Raw genomic sequence first — 14480 nt, 5'->3', positions numbered from 1 at the left:
AGGTAATCTCCCAAAGATTCTCAAAGGGGGGCTTCTGGAGGACCGAAAGCACCAAAAATTGAGGTCCCAAGCCGGCAACGGAGACCGCACTGGAGGAACCAAAAGTCAGACACCCTGAAGAAAGGCATGCACAAGGGAGTGGATGAATCCCAAAAGACTCACACCACACAATGTATAGTGCCTTGCGAAAGTATTCGGCCCCCTTGAACTTTGCGACCTTTTGCCAAATTTCAGGCTTCAAACAAAGATATAAAACTGTAATTTTTTGTGAAGAATCAACAAGTGGGACACAATCATGAAGTGGAACGAAATTTATTGGATATTTCTAAACTTTTTTAACAAATAAAAAACTGAAAAATTGGGGGTGCAAAATTATTCGGCCCCCTTAAATTAATACTTTGTAGCGCCACCTTCTGCTGCGATTACAGCTTTAAGTCGCTTGGGGTATGTCTATCAGTTTTGCACATCGAGATACTGAAATTTTTGCCCATTCCTCCTTGCAAAACAGCTCGAGCTCAGTGAGGTTGGATGGAGAGCGTTTGTGAACACCAGTTTTCAGTTCTTTCCACAGATTCTCAATTGGATTCAGGTCTGGACTTTGACTTGGCCATTATAACGCCTGGATATGTTTATCTGTGAACCATTCCATTGTAGATTTTGCTTTATGTTTTGGATAATTGTCTTGTTGGAAGACAAATCTCCGTCCCAGTCTCAGGTCTTTTGCAGGTCCTGTATCTGGCTCCATCCATCTTCCCATCAATTTTAACCATCTTCCCTGACCCTGCTTAAGAAAAGCAGGCCCAAACCATGATGCTGCCACCACCATGTTTGAGAGTGGGGATGGAGTGTTCAGGGTGATGAGCTGTGTTGCTTTTACGCCAAACATAACGTTTTGCATTGTTGCCAAAAAGTTTTGGTTTCATCTGACCAGAGCACCTTCTTCCACATGTTTGGTGTGTCTCCCAGGTGGCTTGTGACAAACTTTAAATGACACTTTTTATGGATATCTTTAAGAAATGGCTTTCTTCTTGCCACTCTTCCATAAAGGCCAGATTTGTGCAGTATACGACCGATTGTTGTCCTATGGACAGTCTCCCACCTCAGCTGTAGATCTCTGCAGTTCATCCAGAGTGATCATGGGCCTCTTGGCTGCATCTCTGATCAGTCTTCTTGTATGAGCTTAAAGTTTAGAGGGACGGCCAGGTCTTCGTAGATTTGCAGTGGTCTGATACTCCTTCCATTTCAATATTATCGCTTGCACAGTGCTCCTTGGGATGTTTAAAGAGGAAGTAAACCCTCCTCTGCAACTTTTACCTATAGGTAAGCCTAGGATAAGGCTTACCTATAGGTTCTGTAAATATCTCCTAAACATGTACCGTTTAGGATATATTTACCTTACATGCAGCCAGTGACGTCACTGGAGCATGCGCTCTGAAGGAACGGCCACTGGTGCCGTTCCTTCAGAGCCCCGTGCCATGACTGTCGGCTCCCGCGCGCGAGAGTGACGTCACCACGGCTTCGGCCAATCAGATGGCCGGATGCCGCGATCCCGGAAGACGGGCGACTGGACATGTTGCCCGTCATACAGGTAAGCGAGCGGCATGGCGGGGGCTCGTTCTAAGGTAAGTATTTCATAATGAGCTAGTATGTGATGCATACTAGCTCATTATGTGTTTCTCTTTCAGGTTGCAAAAAAAAAAAAAAAGTTTTATGGGTTTACAACCTCTTTAAAGCTTGGGAAATCTTTTTTGTATCCAATTCCGGCTTTAAACTTCTCCACAACAGTATCTCGGACCTGCCTGGTGTGTTCCTTGTTCATGATGCTCTCTGCTCTTTAAAACGCACCTCTGAGACTATCACAGTGCAGGTGCATTTATATGGAGACTTGATTACACACAGATGGATTCTATTTATCATCATTAGTCATTTAGGTCAACATTGGATCATTCAGAGATCCTCACAGAACTTCTGGAGAGAGTTTGCTGCACTGAAAGGGGCTGAATAATTTTGCACGCACAATTTTTCACTTTTTTATTTGTTAACAAAGTTTGAAATATCCAATAAATTTCGTTCCACTTCATGATAGTGTCCCACTTGTTGATTCTTTACAAAAAATTACAGTTTTATATCTTTATGTTTGAAGCCTGAAATGTGGCAAAAGTTTGCAAAGTTCAAGGGGGCCGAATACTGTCGAAAGGCACTGTATATACCGTAGTTTTTAACTATATAACTTTCACACAGACTAAATAATACACATTGATTTGGGTTATCTTTACCAAACAAATGTAGCAGAATACATTTTGACCTAAATTTATAAAGAAAGATTTACAAAATGAAGATAGAACATTTTGCAAATAATTTACTAGAAACTAAGGAAAAAGGTTTTTTTTTTTTCCAAAATTCTCAGTATTTTTTTTATTTATATAGCAAAAAGAAAAAAAAGCCCAGTGGTGATTACATACCACTGAAATTTCATTTGGGTACAGTGTTGCATGACTGAGCAATTCAAAGTGCCATAGCGCTGAAACCTGGCCTGGGCATGAAGGGGATGAAAGTGTCTGGTATTGAGGTGGTTAACAGAGAAGGCTGCCAGTTCTAAGACCCATCTCGCTGATGTGATAGCCAGGAAAAACACTACTTTACAAGTAGAGAATTTGGGATATCCCGAATGTGCTCCCTAGTCACATTATTATGTGGCATTGTTCATACTCATGTTGTCGCGCTACAGGCATGGTGTAGCCGATTCATTTAAATGGGCAGCAATATGTGCGACAAATGAAGCAAGGGCGTTTATGTATTGTTTTTAGCTTTGTGCATTAATGTGTTTTTATCAGCTTTAACAGCTTGCGTTTTGTAAATGCGCACATTATCGTGTGATTTTTGTGCAAGGTCATAAAGCGCCACTTTGTGAATGCAGCCAGGGATGTCTCATCCTAGGCTTCATCTCTAGATAACAACACCTTTGGAAAATGTGCATAACCCCCTAACAAGTTTTCTTAAAATAATCATTACTGTACCCTCTTGGGCAAGTTTGCTACTATATTCAGCTGACATACAGTTGTATTGGCTAATAAAGGTTAGATAAATATGTTTGTGCTGAAGTATAGTGGTAAATGTAGATTATTCTGCAAAACAATTGCACAGAGCAGGTAACGTTTTTTTTAACAAAATGGATGCCTTACAATCATTTTAAAGTGTTAATAAACCCACAACAGTAACATCTGACTGTAGATGCAGAATAGCGTGCTTGTTATATTCACTGTGTAACTTAAGTGATTAATCCTCTGCATTGTGTAAAAAGGCTGTGTGATCCTGTATGCACAGATCCTCCCCCTCCTGCATGTTCACTCTGGGCAAGTTCAGATAAGACACAGTGAGAGTAGATCAGCTGCACATGCTCAGTTTGGTCTCTATTGCTGGAGAGAAATCTTCCTGGTTTTAGCTGACCTATTCAGGTCACATGGTATTGACATCACACATGTGGGCGTGTATACAGATCCTAAATGACAGCCCTGTCCCTCCCTCCCTTCTCCATGCCCAGTAACTAAAGAGGAACAGTGGGTGGGATGTCACATTTTGATTGATGAATGCTCCGCCTCCCATAAAAGCATGAGGACAAAGGCTATACAGGATTTACAAGAGGCAGTGAAATCTCCTCCTACATAAACACTCTAGACTCGGGCGGACCCTGCAGAGTATCACGTGACCATGGTATACAGATCAGCTAACAAGGTACATAGCTGCAGTATTTTAATGTAAAAAGATTTATAAGCAGTGGGCAGTGCGGGGGGGCTGATAAACATTTTTTATATTACTGGGTTTAGTAACATTTAAGTGAAAGCCAGTTTCTGCGACCTACTGAGCCATGCTTTATGAGAGAACAGACTCCATGTAGCACTTTCTGCATTTTACTTACTCTGAGCTGCAAAGTTTTTGCCATGCTTCATGATAGCGCACAGGCTCCTCCTGAAGAGTGTTTGGCTCCAAATCAGCAGAGTCTATATACTGTCAAAAAATATGTATGCAAGTCACAACACAAAAATCAGTTTTGTGTATAAAAAAAAAAAGCCAACAAAAGTACAGGGAAGAAAATGACTATTGGACAACAGAGAAATGTTAGAACAATTTGACACAGTATATAAGCTACCTATCTATGGGTGCTTCTCCCAGGGGTATGTTAAACAAAATCAGCACAAGACTGGCTATCCAGTCCCATACTTTTTGGGTAACGTGTAAACTCAGAAGTTTAGTACATTTTTAGCAGGTCCAGAAATGCAAAACACCTGATTTGTTAGCATCCTGGGAAGCTGTTCTAAAAAAAATGCAGTCCATATAAGCATGTCAACTTAAAAATTTGAGGAAGGCTACCAATTGAAAAACAGTTAATCTTGCCCCTGATATGCTAACCAATAGCAGGAGGGGTATAGATAAACTCAGAGAAATTAATTCTTAACACGTGGGTGAAAACCATAAATCAGTATCATCACAACATTGTCCAATAAGCAGGGAGATGCTTCAGAAGTAGGAGAAGTGAACTAAGAGTAGGAGAGGGATTTTGCTGGCTCAAACAAATCTTTTGGCAGGTAAAATTATAAATCATAAACATAAGTACATTTAGACTTTTGACTGGAGCTCCACTTTTGAGTTATATTTTAATTTGGTTTCTAATCTGCAAAATATGCAACATTTAGGCTCGGTTTCCACTAGTGCGACTTGCGGTGCGACTTTACACATGTCAAGTCGCACAGCAAGTCAAAACCCATTGTTCAATGGGGCCCGTTTCCACTGCCGCGGCTTCAGTTGCGGCGACTTCAAAAGTAGATCGTGCACTACTTTTGAGCCGCCTTCAGTGCGACTTCCCTCTATATATGAGGGACAAGTTTTACTGAAGCCGCAGTTTACTTTCGCTACAAAGTCGTGCTAGAAGTAGCACGACTTCGTAGCCACACTAGTGGAAACCGAGGCTTAGATGGAAAATAATAAAAAAGGAAATAAAATGTAAGCAAAGAGACAATAACGTTATATTTACTAACAGAAGACTGTTTACCTTGATCTCTAAGCGGTGGTTTATAGCTAGTGCAGAATGCTCTAATGCTTTGATAACTGATGCATAGGAATCTGAAAATTTGGTATACTTTCCCACAAGAGCAATGCTGCATGATTCTAGTAAGCGGTCATATCTAGATTAAAAAAAAAAAGAAATAAATCAAAGATTAGCTCATGTATTAGCAGGTTTACAAGGCTGCTTAGTACACCTCTATAACTCTTCCTACAACTGACAGGACCAGGTATCTGAACAGTCAAGCCTAATTTTGCAGGTACCGTCTTTCATGATTATGTTCATTTCCAAAGTCTGCTCTAGGGTTAGTTTCACAACTGCTGCAGAATGGTTTGTAGTAAAAAAACTTGAACAGTGATAATACAAGCTGGTGTTTGATCACCTGTCTGACATCTCTTTCCACTTCATTAGCATTCTGCGTGGCTGACGACCGATAGGAAGATCCAAACGTTGGCGAAAATAGTCAACAACCCCCTGCTCCTCCAGTAAGAGAGGGACTCTGTATATAGATGACACGTCATGTACACAGATAACCTGAAAAGAAGAAAAAAAAAAAAAAAAGAATTTTGAATTCTTTTTACTCCACCATAGAGAGACTTCAGATAAATAATTTAAAATACATAAACATATTACAAGCAGTCCATTAAAGTAGGTTTCTGTTCTCTGTACCGCTTTACCACAAAACGGCATCGTGGGTAAAGGGGAGTTTTATAGGGGCTGGCTCACAATTTTTACTGTTTGCCAGTGACCAATTCTCCTGTAGACGGCAGCATGACCCGACTGTTCCCTGTGTCCCTCAATAGGCTCAAAGACGATGGGGGGGGGGGGGGGGGGGTTGTGAACATGAAGGATCAAAGCTCAAATCTGAACCCAGATGAGATAAATGCCCCTACTAGATGGGGGGGGGGGGGGGTTGCTGTCCACACAAGGATGGACCCCCGTGACACTTATGGGTGTGGGCAGGATATTGTAGATTCATCCTTGGCTCCCTCTGGTTCTCATCACACTAGTTTGGGCCTGTGGTCTAAATTCCAATCCTGCCCATCCTCGTGGAGGTGTCCCTAGCGTCCCAAGTCAGGTTGACTTCCAGGGATTGAACCTTTTGTGTTCTCCAATGGTCTCAGGAGTCTCTGAGCAAGCCCTGAGGAGGAGGGAGAGGGGGGCTAGAGTGTTGCACTGATACAGTACATTTGCGGCTACACCACACTTTGCGAGTTAGGTTGTCCGGCTTGGCAACACCTTTTTTTGGCATGGAGTTTCATCCCTTTAACCCTAAAGGGTAAGGATTGTAAGGCCTAGAGAGCCTCGCCATTTATTATTTTTTTGTGCTAGATTTCCCCCTGGGGACCTTACTCCTCTGACCATATCAGGTTGTGGGTGTTTTTGTTCCTACTTAGTGCTCTCTTCAGTGTCCTTGCTTTATACTGGCCTTGGGCATCAGGTTGACTTTGTATGTCCTTTTCCTTGGCATAATAAAGTCACTGCGAGCACAGGATGGAGGGCATAACCAGCCAGTTAAAACTGGGACTTGAGGAATTCTAGATTAGTAGAAGGGAAGCAAACTTACCTGTCCAGTGGTGTCCCTTCTTACGGGGAACAGTTCACTGTTGAATGAATTCTCTCTCAAGGAGAAAAGTTCTAACATATGCTCAGGTAGGGTCCAAGACCCATCAGGGTGCTTCCAGTCAGCATAGAGAAATACCCAAATTCCAAGAGGAAGGTCTTTGAGCTGTAGGAGCTCTAAAACGATGCAAGGTTTGAGACAAGCCGATCTTCCAAATGCAGGATTATATGCACTGCATCAATAAGACCCAAAATGACCCCTTGTAATTCTGAGGGGACAAGGTAGAATGGAGCAACTCAATCAGAATGAGAGATGATCATCCTCATCTAAGGGTCAGAAAAAGACTCAGCAGGGGATGGTGTTAAAGCAGGAGCAGGATTCAAGCCTCTACAGTCAATGACGATGAAGAGTTGAGCAGATGTGGCCAAAAAGTCTTGACTGGAGATAAGGGTCCCCAAAGAGGGGACTGAACTCTGCCCAACAAAGCTGAGGAAGACTCAGATGATGTATAATACTCTATAACTAAAGGGGTACCAGATTTCAGATAGCAGGCGCCAGCTCCTTCAACAGATATTGAGGTGTCCCCAGAACCACTAGAGAAAGTATTGGTTGGGGGGGTCACCTATAGTAATGGGACTGATCCCTTTTGTGTATGTGCAGATATTTTGCGCCTGCATAGTGGTAATGCACCTAGGCCCAATGTAAAGGGCAAGGTGTTAGGTACTCACGAACACAAGCAGCTGTAGCTAGTGAGGGTCGGGCAGCAGGAACAGGCTGGAGCTCCACATGGTGCTTTTTTAAGCAAAAACTGCAGCAAGGTGGTGCTGTCTTTCCAGTGAAATGAGACAAAAACGCGTGTGGGATGCTCCAACCATATCCCAATAGATGTGCCTAGTCCTCAGCATTAACCCTTGCCACAGTTAAACTGACAGTGGAGGGCAAATTGAAAGGCACGCAAAGAGCACAATAGCAGCTAGTTCCGATGCTTCAGCACCAATGGCCACACTCACAAAGTTTTCAGAGACAGCGTCATGCCATGGTTCTGGACCTGAAAAGTTCTTCTCTAACTTATCAGTACATGTTTCAGGTCTGGAAAACTTACAATGTAGAGCCCAGTCCACAAAGGTCACAATCCATGTCTTTGTGCACTGGTCCAAATCCTTTGCTGGAGGGGGGAAATATGGTGTGGTTTCTCTTTTCAGGGGTTGTGCTTGGCCCCTTAGTTCCAGTGAAGGGAATTCTTAAGGCATCAGCATACCAAGACATTTTGGACAAAATTTCATGATCCCAACTTTGTAGGAACAGTTTGAGGATGGCCCTTCCTGTTCAAACATGACTGCACACCAGTGCACAAAGCAAAGCCCATAAAGATACCCGCGGAAATCCAATCCTATCTGTTAAAAACAACTTAATCCGTTCCCCATTCTTCTGGTGGATTTTGTGGCAGTTGGTATAAACGGACAGGAAGTCAGTTTATATCCTACCGCCCATTAGAGAGGAGTAGGCTGTGTATGTCTGCTCTGCATAAGCAGGGCGGACATGGACCAGCCATTCGCCTGCTTATCAGGGATCAGAGGACAGATTCCCCGCTGAGCAGCCCGTAAGGAAGAGGCCCAAGAGGAGACATGCTACATAAACTACCTTTTATCAGAACGAATAATGGAGAGCCTATCTCCTGCCATGTCTGAAAGGAGTTGGGCTCGGTTATACTCTATGAATAAAATGCCAATCATGTGTGAGCAGCATGTGTTTCCATCTTGAAAGCTTCCCTTCAATGTGAAATGTTGTGGAATTCTGCTTTGACACTATTTAGTCATTTATAAAAATGGCATGCTTTGAGTTTGTTGTATTGCTAATGGCATCACGCATACAGATATTAGAATTTAAAGAACGGATGCGTCAAACACATTAGTAAAATTAACCTGCTGTGGTTCCACGTGGCAGAACATGGATATCTTCTCCTTTACAGAGGTATCCAAAGGTGTAGTACATCTACATACAACCTGCAGGAAAAATTAGTAATAAAGAAAAAAGCAAGTTACAAATTTAGTTTTTTCATAAGAGGAAAACATAAGCCAAAAAGACAAAAATGTTACCACATACTAGATCGGGAGAGAGACCCAATCCTCGAAGCTCCCTGACACTGTTCTGAGTGGGCTTTGTTTTCTGTTCTCCGGTAGCACTGGGCTGCAAACACAATGGGAATTATTCACTTAGAATGCATGGTAGCTAGCTAGATGTTCTGTGCATTAGTTAAAAGACGGCGTAATGTATAAACAATGAACGTCATTAAAGAATTGTCATTACAAAGTTATTTACATTTTTCTGCGTGCCATGAGACAAAGTACATGTAGTACTTTTTCCCCATGTAGCTAGGTGATTTTTAAGCCTAGTTAAGACGTCTAACCTGCCCCCTCCCCTCACGACAACTCCAACATCTAGGAAGAGACATTCATTATAATGGCAGCTTGTCTCAGCTCAGAGCACTTGCAAGCTGCAGAAAGAGAAGGGCTTTTTCTTTCCCAGCAGCAATGCAGAGAAAATGCAGTTCCAGCACCTGTAGCACTAAATGTATGAAATGAAAAGGGGTGCTGGGGGGGGGGTTCATTGATGTTGGCTACTGGAGATCTATTGTTGAGGGAGGGGTCTTATGTTGTCGGGGGTTAATTGTTGCTGGCTGATGGAGGGTCTATTGTTGCAGGGGATCTATTGTTGCCGGGGGCTACTGTTGGCTGCAGGGATTTTCTAGTTGTAAAGCGCTGCGTAAACTGTTGGCATTCTAAAAAATCCAGTATAATAATAATTTTACTGCTTTTCTCGTTATTAAATCCCATACAAAATTAATTAGTTCTACAAAATACTTAATACAAAATGATACTTGGCTAGCTCGGTTTTCTCAAAAAGCAGCAGTACTGGAAGGTGGGTAGGGGTGGAACCGAGGACAGGACTTACAGGTGGGTAGGGGGAAGATACATGGGGTGACTCAGGGAAGGGGGGAGGTCCATGCACTTATTCTCTGCGAAAAAAGCCCTGAGCAAGACGACTGTAAAAGCACAGAAACCTCTCCTCGCCCTCTTGCCTCAGGGAAATACTCTGAACCATGACATCAGATGCGGTTTTGATGCATCTGTCTTATCCTAGCTGTTGTCAGATCAGTCACAGGGGAGCAGGCCGGGCTCCACAACTAGATGTAGAAAGCATCTAGCAAAATTGGACAAAGTACTACATGTATTTAGTCCAATGGGGAGGCAGAACAATGCAAAAAATATGATAGTTATTTTAAGCATACCTAAATCCTAAAAATGAAATTCGCTTATCTGGTCCATTTCAATCTATTACAGTGCACTATTAAACTCAAAACCAACAACAAAATCCTTAGATGTGGTGGTTGCATTTGTTCATTATTTTTACCTAATGTTATGGTCAGTAACACATTGGCTGTAATTGCCTAAAAGGTTATGTTTGACACTTTTTTCCTTTTTTTGTGTTAATGTTTTGTTTTTAACACTGACTGACACTTTTGCTAGACAGTTTAGTTTGATAAAGGAAGTTGACAAAGAACAGATTTATTGGCCAGACTAACAAGTGAAAAAGATTTTAAAAAAAAGCCTAAAAAGGAAACCAATGTGGCCACCATACCCAAGAATTGGTAAATTGCAATATACGAGATGCTTGTCTTTGGGTTTATTACCGCCGCTTTAAATATACCATTTAAAGGGTTTGTGTGTTTGATAAGTAAAAAAAAAAAAAAACCTGTTGATCTTAATGGAAATCTTGTGAGCTGATAACTTCCTGTGCCGTTATTGACACTGTTCTTAGTTAGCTTTGAGGACTACAAAACCATGTCCATCTACATTTATTAGCAACAGGAGAGGGGAGGGGTTCCGTGGCCCTATAAAGTTTCTATTGTCCTGACACAGTATGGTAAGTGAACACTGCCATTATAGGACTGAATTGTATTACTAGCAGAATCACTAGGAAAGCAAACACCTAAGAAAAGACAGCTAATGCAGAAACCACATCTAAAAGACTGCTAAACTGTAATATATTACCATTTTGCTTTTGGCTTTAAGCATGCTTTAAAGCTACAATGTTTTACTTCTATAGTTAGTGCCATGCAATCTGTGCAATAACATAAAATGTCAATGAGAAAAAAAAAAAAAAAAAGCCAACTGGTTATGCTTTACATTGATCACCACATTTGTAACACAAGATATTCTTTCACAAATAGTGGATCATTTCACTTATATGCACAGGAAAGACTCATCAAAAAGTATAACCTGAAAAGAAAGGCAGAAATGGGTGCTGATGGAAGCTCATGTAACAGGCTATGAAATGAACATCCTGACTAGGGAATACATTTATCCCTCATTAATCATACGTTCTTACCTGAGGTACAAGACTGACATGGATATTGCAGAAATTCTCTCTTTTAGCTTTAAACTGGAACTGACGGAAAGCTTCCACAAATGGCATGCTCTCAATATCTCCCACTGTTCCCCCTAGCTGCAAACAAAGTTTATTAGTCAAGTAAGACAACATTTATTTCAAAGCAAATACATGTAAATCTCCTCCAACTGTGATAGGAATACTAAGCAAAGCAGTTCAAGTGGTTCTAAAGGCTCAATTTTTTTTTTCTTTAATTTCATTCAATGCATTAAGGTAAAACACCTTCTCTGTGCAGCCTGCCAATAATTACCTGAGCCCAATCGTGATCCAGCAATGTGCATGAAATCCTTGGCTCTCCAGGGACTTTTTTCACTACTCATTGGCTGAAGCAGCAGCAGCCAGTGAGCCAATGAGGAAGGAGATGGGGTGGGGGCTGAGCCGTGTGTGTGAATGGGCACACAGACCAGCACATTGACCTATAAGTTGCAGATGTGCAGGCTGCCATTCACTTCAATGCTTCGTTCAGTTGGCTACCCTATTAAAGAGGTTGTAAACCTCAGAATTTTTTTTTTTTTTTTTAAAGTACACCTGAAAAGAAACACATAATGAGCTAGTATGCATTGCATACTAGCTCATTATGATATACTTACCTTAGAACGAAGCGCCGACCGCTCACCTCTCCCATGGGTGACATGTTCTGTCACCCTTCTTCCGGGTTCGCGGCATCCGGCCATCTGATTGGCTGGACCCGCAATTGCATCACTCCTGAGCATGCGCACGGGAGCCGACGGTCACGGCACGGGGCTCTGAAGGAACGGCACCAGCGGCCGTTCCTTCAGAGCGCATGTGCCAGTGACGTCACTGGCTGCATTTAAGGTAAATATCTCCTAAACGGTACATGTTTAGGCGATATTTACAGTACCTATAGGTAAGCCTTATCATAGGCTTACCTATACGTACAAGTTGCAGAGGAGGGTTTACTTCCTCTTTAAAGCAAAAGTCAGCATTGAAAGCTGACTTAGTTTACAAGTATATTGAACGTACTCATTGTTACCCATTTTCCAAAAACATTTTTGTACACAAGATGTGTTTCTCAGTTAGACGCCTAGTGCACACAGTTTATAACACATTCTCTGCATACTGCCCCCATTGAGATGTGAACAGAGCCTATGCCAGGATGACATCATCATAGATCTCCAGCATAGGCACGTGAGTATGTCTGAAGAATAGACAAATACTGCGCTAACAATATTAATTGATAAAAATCAATATGTTTACTTAGTATGTTTACTTGAGTTCCTTTCAGAATGCACAAGCATGGGATTTGCAGATGGCATCCACAGAAGAAGGGATAGAGGAAATAAACCCCATGACATATTCAAAATGGCATTGGCTTCAGTGACACTGGTTGTAGAAAACAAGGTAAGGGCTCAAAATTAGGTCTTTGAGGCCTTTAACCACTTGCCGACCGAGTACGGTAATAGTACTGCGGCAAAGTGGTTCGTTATCGTCTGACGACGTAGTATTAACGTCGTCAGACACTCCCCCTTCTGGGCGGCGCTTGCGCGCCGCCGGAGGCTCGCTCCCGCTGTTTTCATTCACAGCGGGAGTCGGGCCAGGGGAGGAGCAGCGGCGATCGCCGCTGCTCTGCCCCGATCGCCGGGGATCTAGTGTGGAGATCCGCCCGCTGTGTGTAAACACAGCGGGCGGATCTCCATAGTGACAGGGAGTGACAGATCGGACTGTTCAGCATAGCTGGACATCCGATCTGTCCATGACTCACTCAGGCCCCTCCCCCCCACACGTCAGTAAGCACCAGGCATACATTAACCCCTCCCTCTCCAATAAAATTAACCCCTTCCCTGCCAGTGTCATTTTTACAGTAACAGTGCATATGTATAGCACTGATTACTGCAGTAATGTCACTGGTAACCCCAAAAGTGTCAAAAATGTCAGTCAAGGGTCCGATCTGTCCGCCGCAATGTCGCAGTCCCACAAAAAAAAAAAAAAAAAAAAAAAAAATCGCCGCCATTACGCGTTAAAAAAAAAAAACACCAAAAATGACAAAAATCTTTCCCTTTGTTAGTAAACGCAATAACTTTTGCGCAAACCAATCAAAATACGCTTATTGTGATTTTTTTTACCAAACATAGGTAGCAGAAAACAAATTGGCCAAAAATTTTTTAAAAAATTGGTTTTTACATCTTTTTTGGGGGGAATTTCATATAAAAAAATGTTAAAAATATTATTTTTTCAAAATAAACGCTCTTTTTTTGTTTATAGCGCAAAAAGTAAAAATCGCACAGGTGATCAAATACCACCAAAAGAAAGCTCTGTTTGTGGGAAAAAAAGGACGTAAATTTCGTTTGGGTACGGCGTCGCACGACCGCGCAATTGTCAGTTGAAGTCGCACAGCGCCGAATCGCAAAAAGTGGCCTGGACGGAAGACAGCAAAATCCTCCGGTGGTAAAGTGGTTAATCAGTCGTCATTTGCTGAACTTGGTATATGGGCTTTTAAATGTTTTTAGCAGCATACAGCAGACTTTACCTCCGCTTTTGAACATCAATAATTTATAGAAACATAGAAACATAGAATGTGTTGGCAGATAAGAACCATTTGGCCCATCTAGTCTGCCCAATATATCTGAATCCTATGAATAGTCCCTGGCCCTATCTTATATGAAGGATAGCCTTATGCCTATCCCATGCATGCTTAAACTCCTTCACTGTATTTGCAGCTACCACTTCTGCAGGAAGGTTATTCCATGCATCCACTACTCTCTCAGTAAAGTAATACTTCCTCATATTACTTTTAAACCTTTGCCCCTCTAATTTAAAACTGTGTCCTCTTGTGGTAGTTTTTCTTCTTTTAAATATGCTCTCCTCCTTTACCGAGTTGATTCCCTTTATGTATTTAAAAGTTTCTATCATATCCCCTCTGTCTCTTCTTTCTTCCAAGCTATACATGTTAAGGTCCTTTAACCTTTCCTGGTAAGTTTTTTCCTGCAATCCATGTACTAGTTTAGTAGCTCTTCTCTGAACTCTCTCTAGAGTATCTATATCCTTCTGGAGATATGGCCTCCAGTACTGCGCACAATACTCCAAGTGAGGTCTCACCAATGTTCTGTACAGCGGCATAAGCACTTCTCTCTTTCTACTGCTTATACCTCTCCCTATACATCCAAGCATTCTGCTGGCATTTCGTGCTGCTCTATTACATTGTCTTCCCACCTTTAAGTCTTCTGAAATAATTACTCCTAAATCCCTTTCCTCAGATACTGAGGTCAGGACTGTGTCAAATATTCTATATTCTGCCCTTGGGTTTTTACGTCCCAGGTGCATTATCTTGCACTTATCCACATTAAATTTCAGTTGCCAGAGTTCTGACCATTTTTCTAGTTTTCCTAAATCCTTTTCCATTTGGCGTTTCCCTCCAGGAACATCAACCCTGTTACATATCTTTGTGTC

The 14480-nt window shown here is 42.0% G+C and overlaps 1 protein-coding gene and 1 long non-coding RNA gene across 2 annotated transcripts in view; one reads left to right on the top strand and one right to left on the bottom strand.

The window, feature by feature from the left end:
* CTPS1 (CTP synthase 1) overlaps positions 1 to 14480 on the bottom strand; it is a 47992-nt gene that overhangs the window by 26455 nt on the left and 7057 nt on the right. Inside the window, exons 4-9 of the mRNA XM_082245769.1 lie at positions 11013 to 11129; positions 8727 to 8810; positions 8546 to 8626; positions 5442 to 5593; positions 5048 to 5180; positions 3917 to 4005 (exon numbers count right to left, since the gene is read on the bottom strand). Of these exons, the coding sequence (XP_082101895.1) occupies positions 3917 to 4005; positions 5048 to 5180; positions 5442 to 5593; positions 8546 to 8626; positions 8727 to 8810; positions 11013 to 11129 (656 nt within the window). The remainder of the gene's footprint in view (positions 1 to 3916; positions 4006 to 5047; positions 5181 to 5441; positions 5594 to 8545; positions 8627 to 8726; positions 8811 to 11012; positions 11130 to 14480) is intronic.
* The window catches only part of LOC309546218, a 1099142-nt gene continuing 1085575 nt past the window's right edge, over positions 914 to 14480 (top strand). The window contains exon 1 of the long non-coding RNA XR_014224927.1: positions 914 to 966. This is a non-coding gene — a long non-coding RNA (uncharacterized lncRNA). The remainder of the gene's footprint in view (positions 967 to 14480) is intronic.

This window comes from Pelophylax lessonae (assembly GCF_965119305.1).
Source record: "Pelophylax lessonae genome assembly, chromosome: 2".
NCBI classification, from domain to species: domain Eukaryota; kingdom Metazoa; phylum Chordata; class Amphibia; order Anura; family Ranidae; genus Pelophylax; species Pelophylax lessonae.
This window is presented reverse-complemented; position numbering and strand designations above follow the sequence as displayed.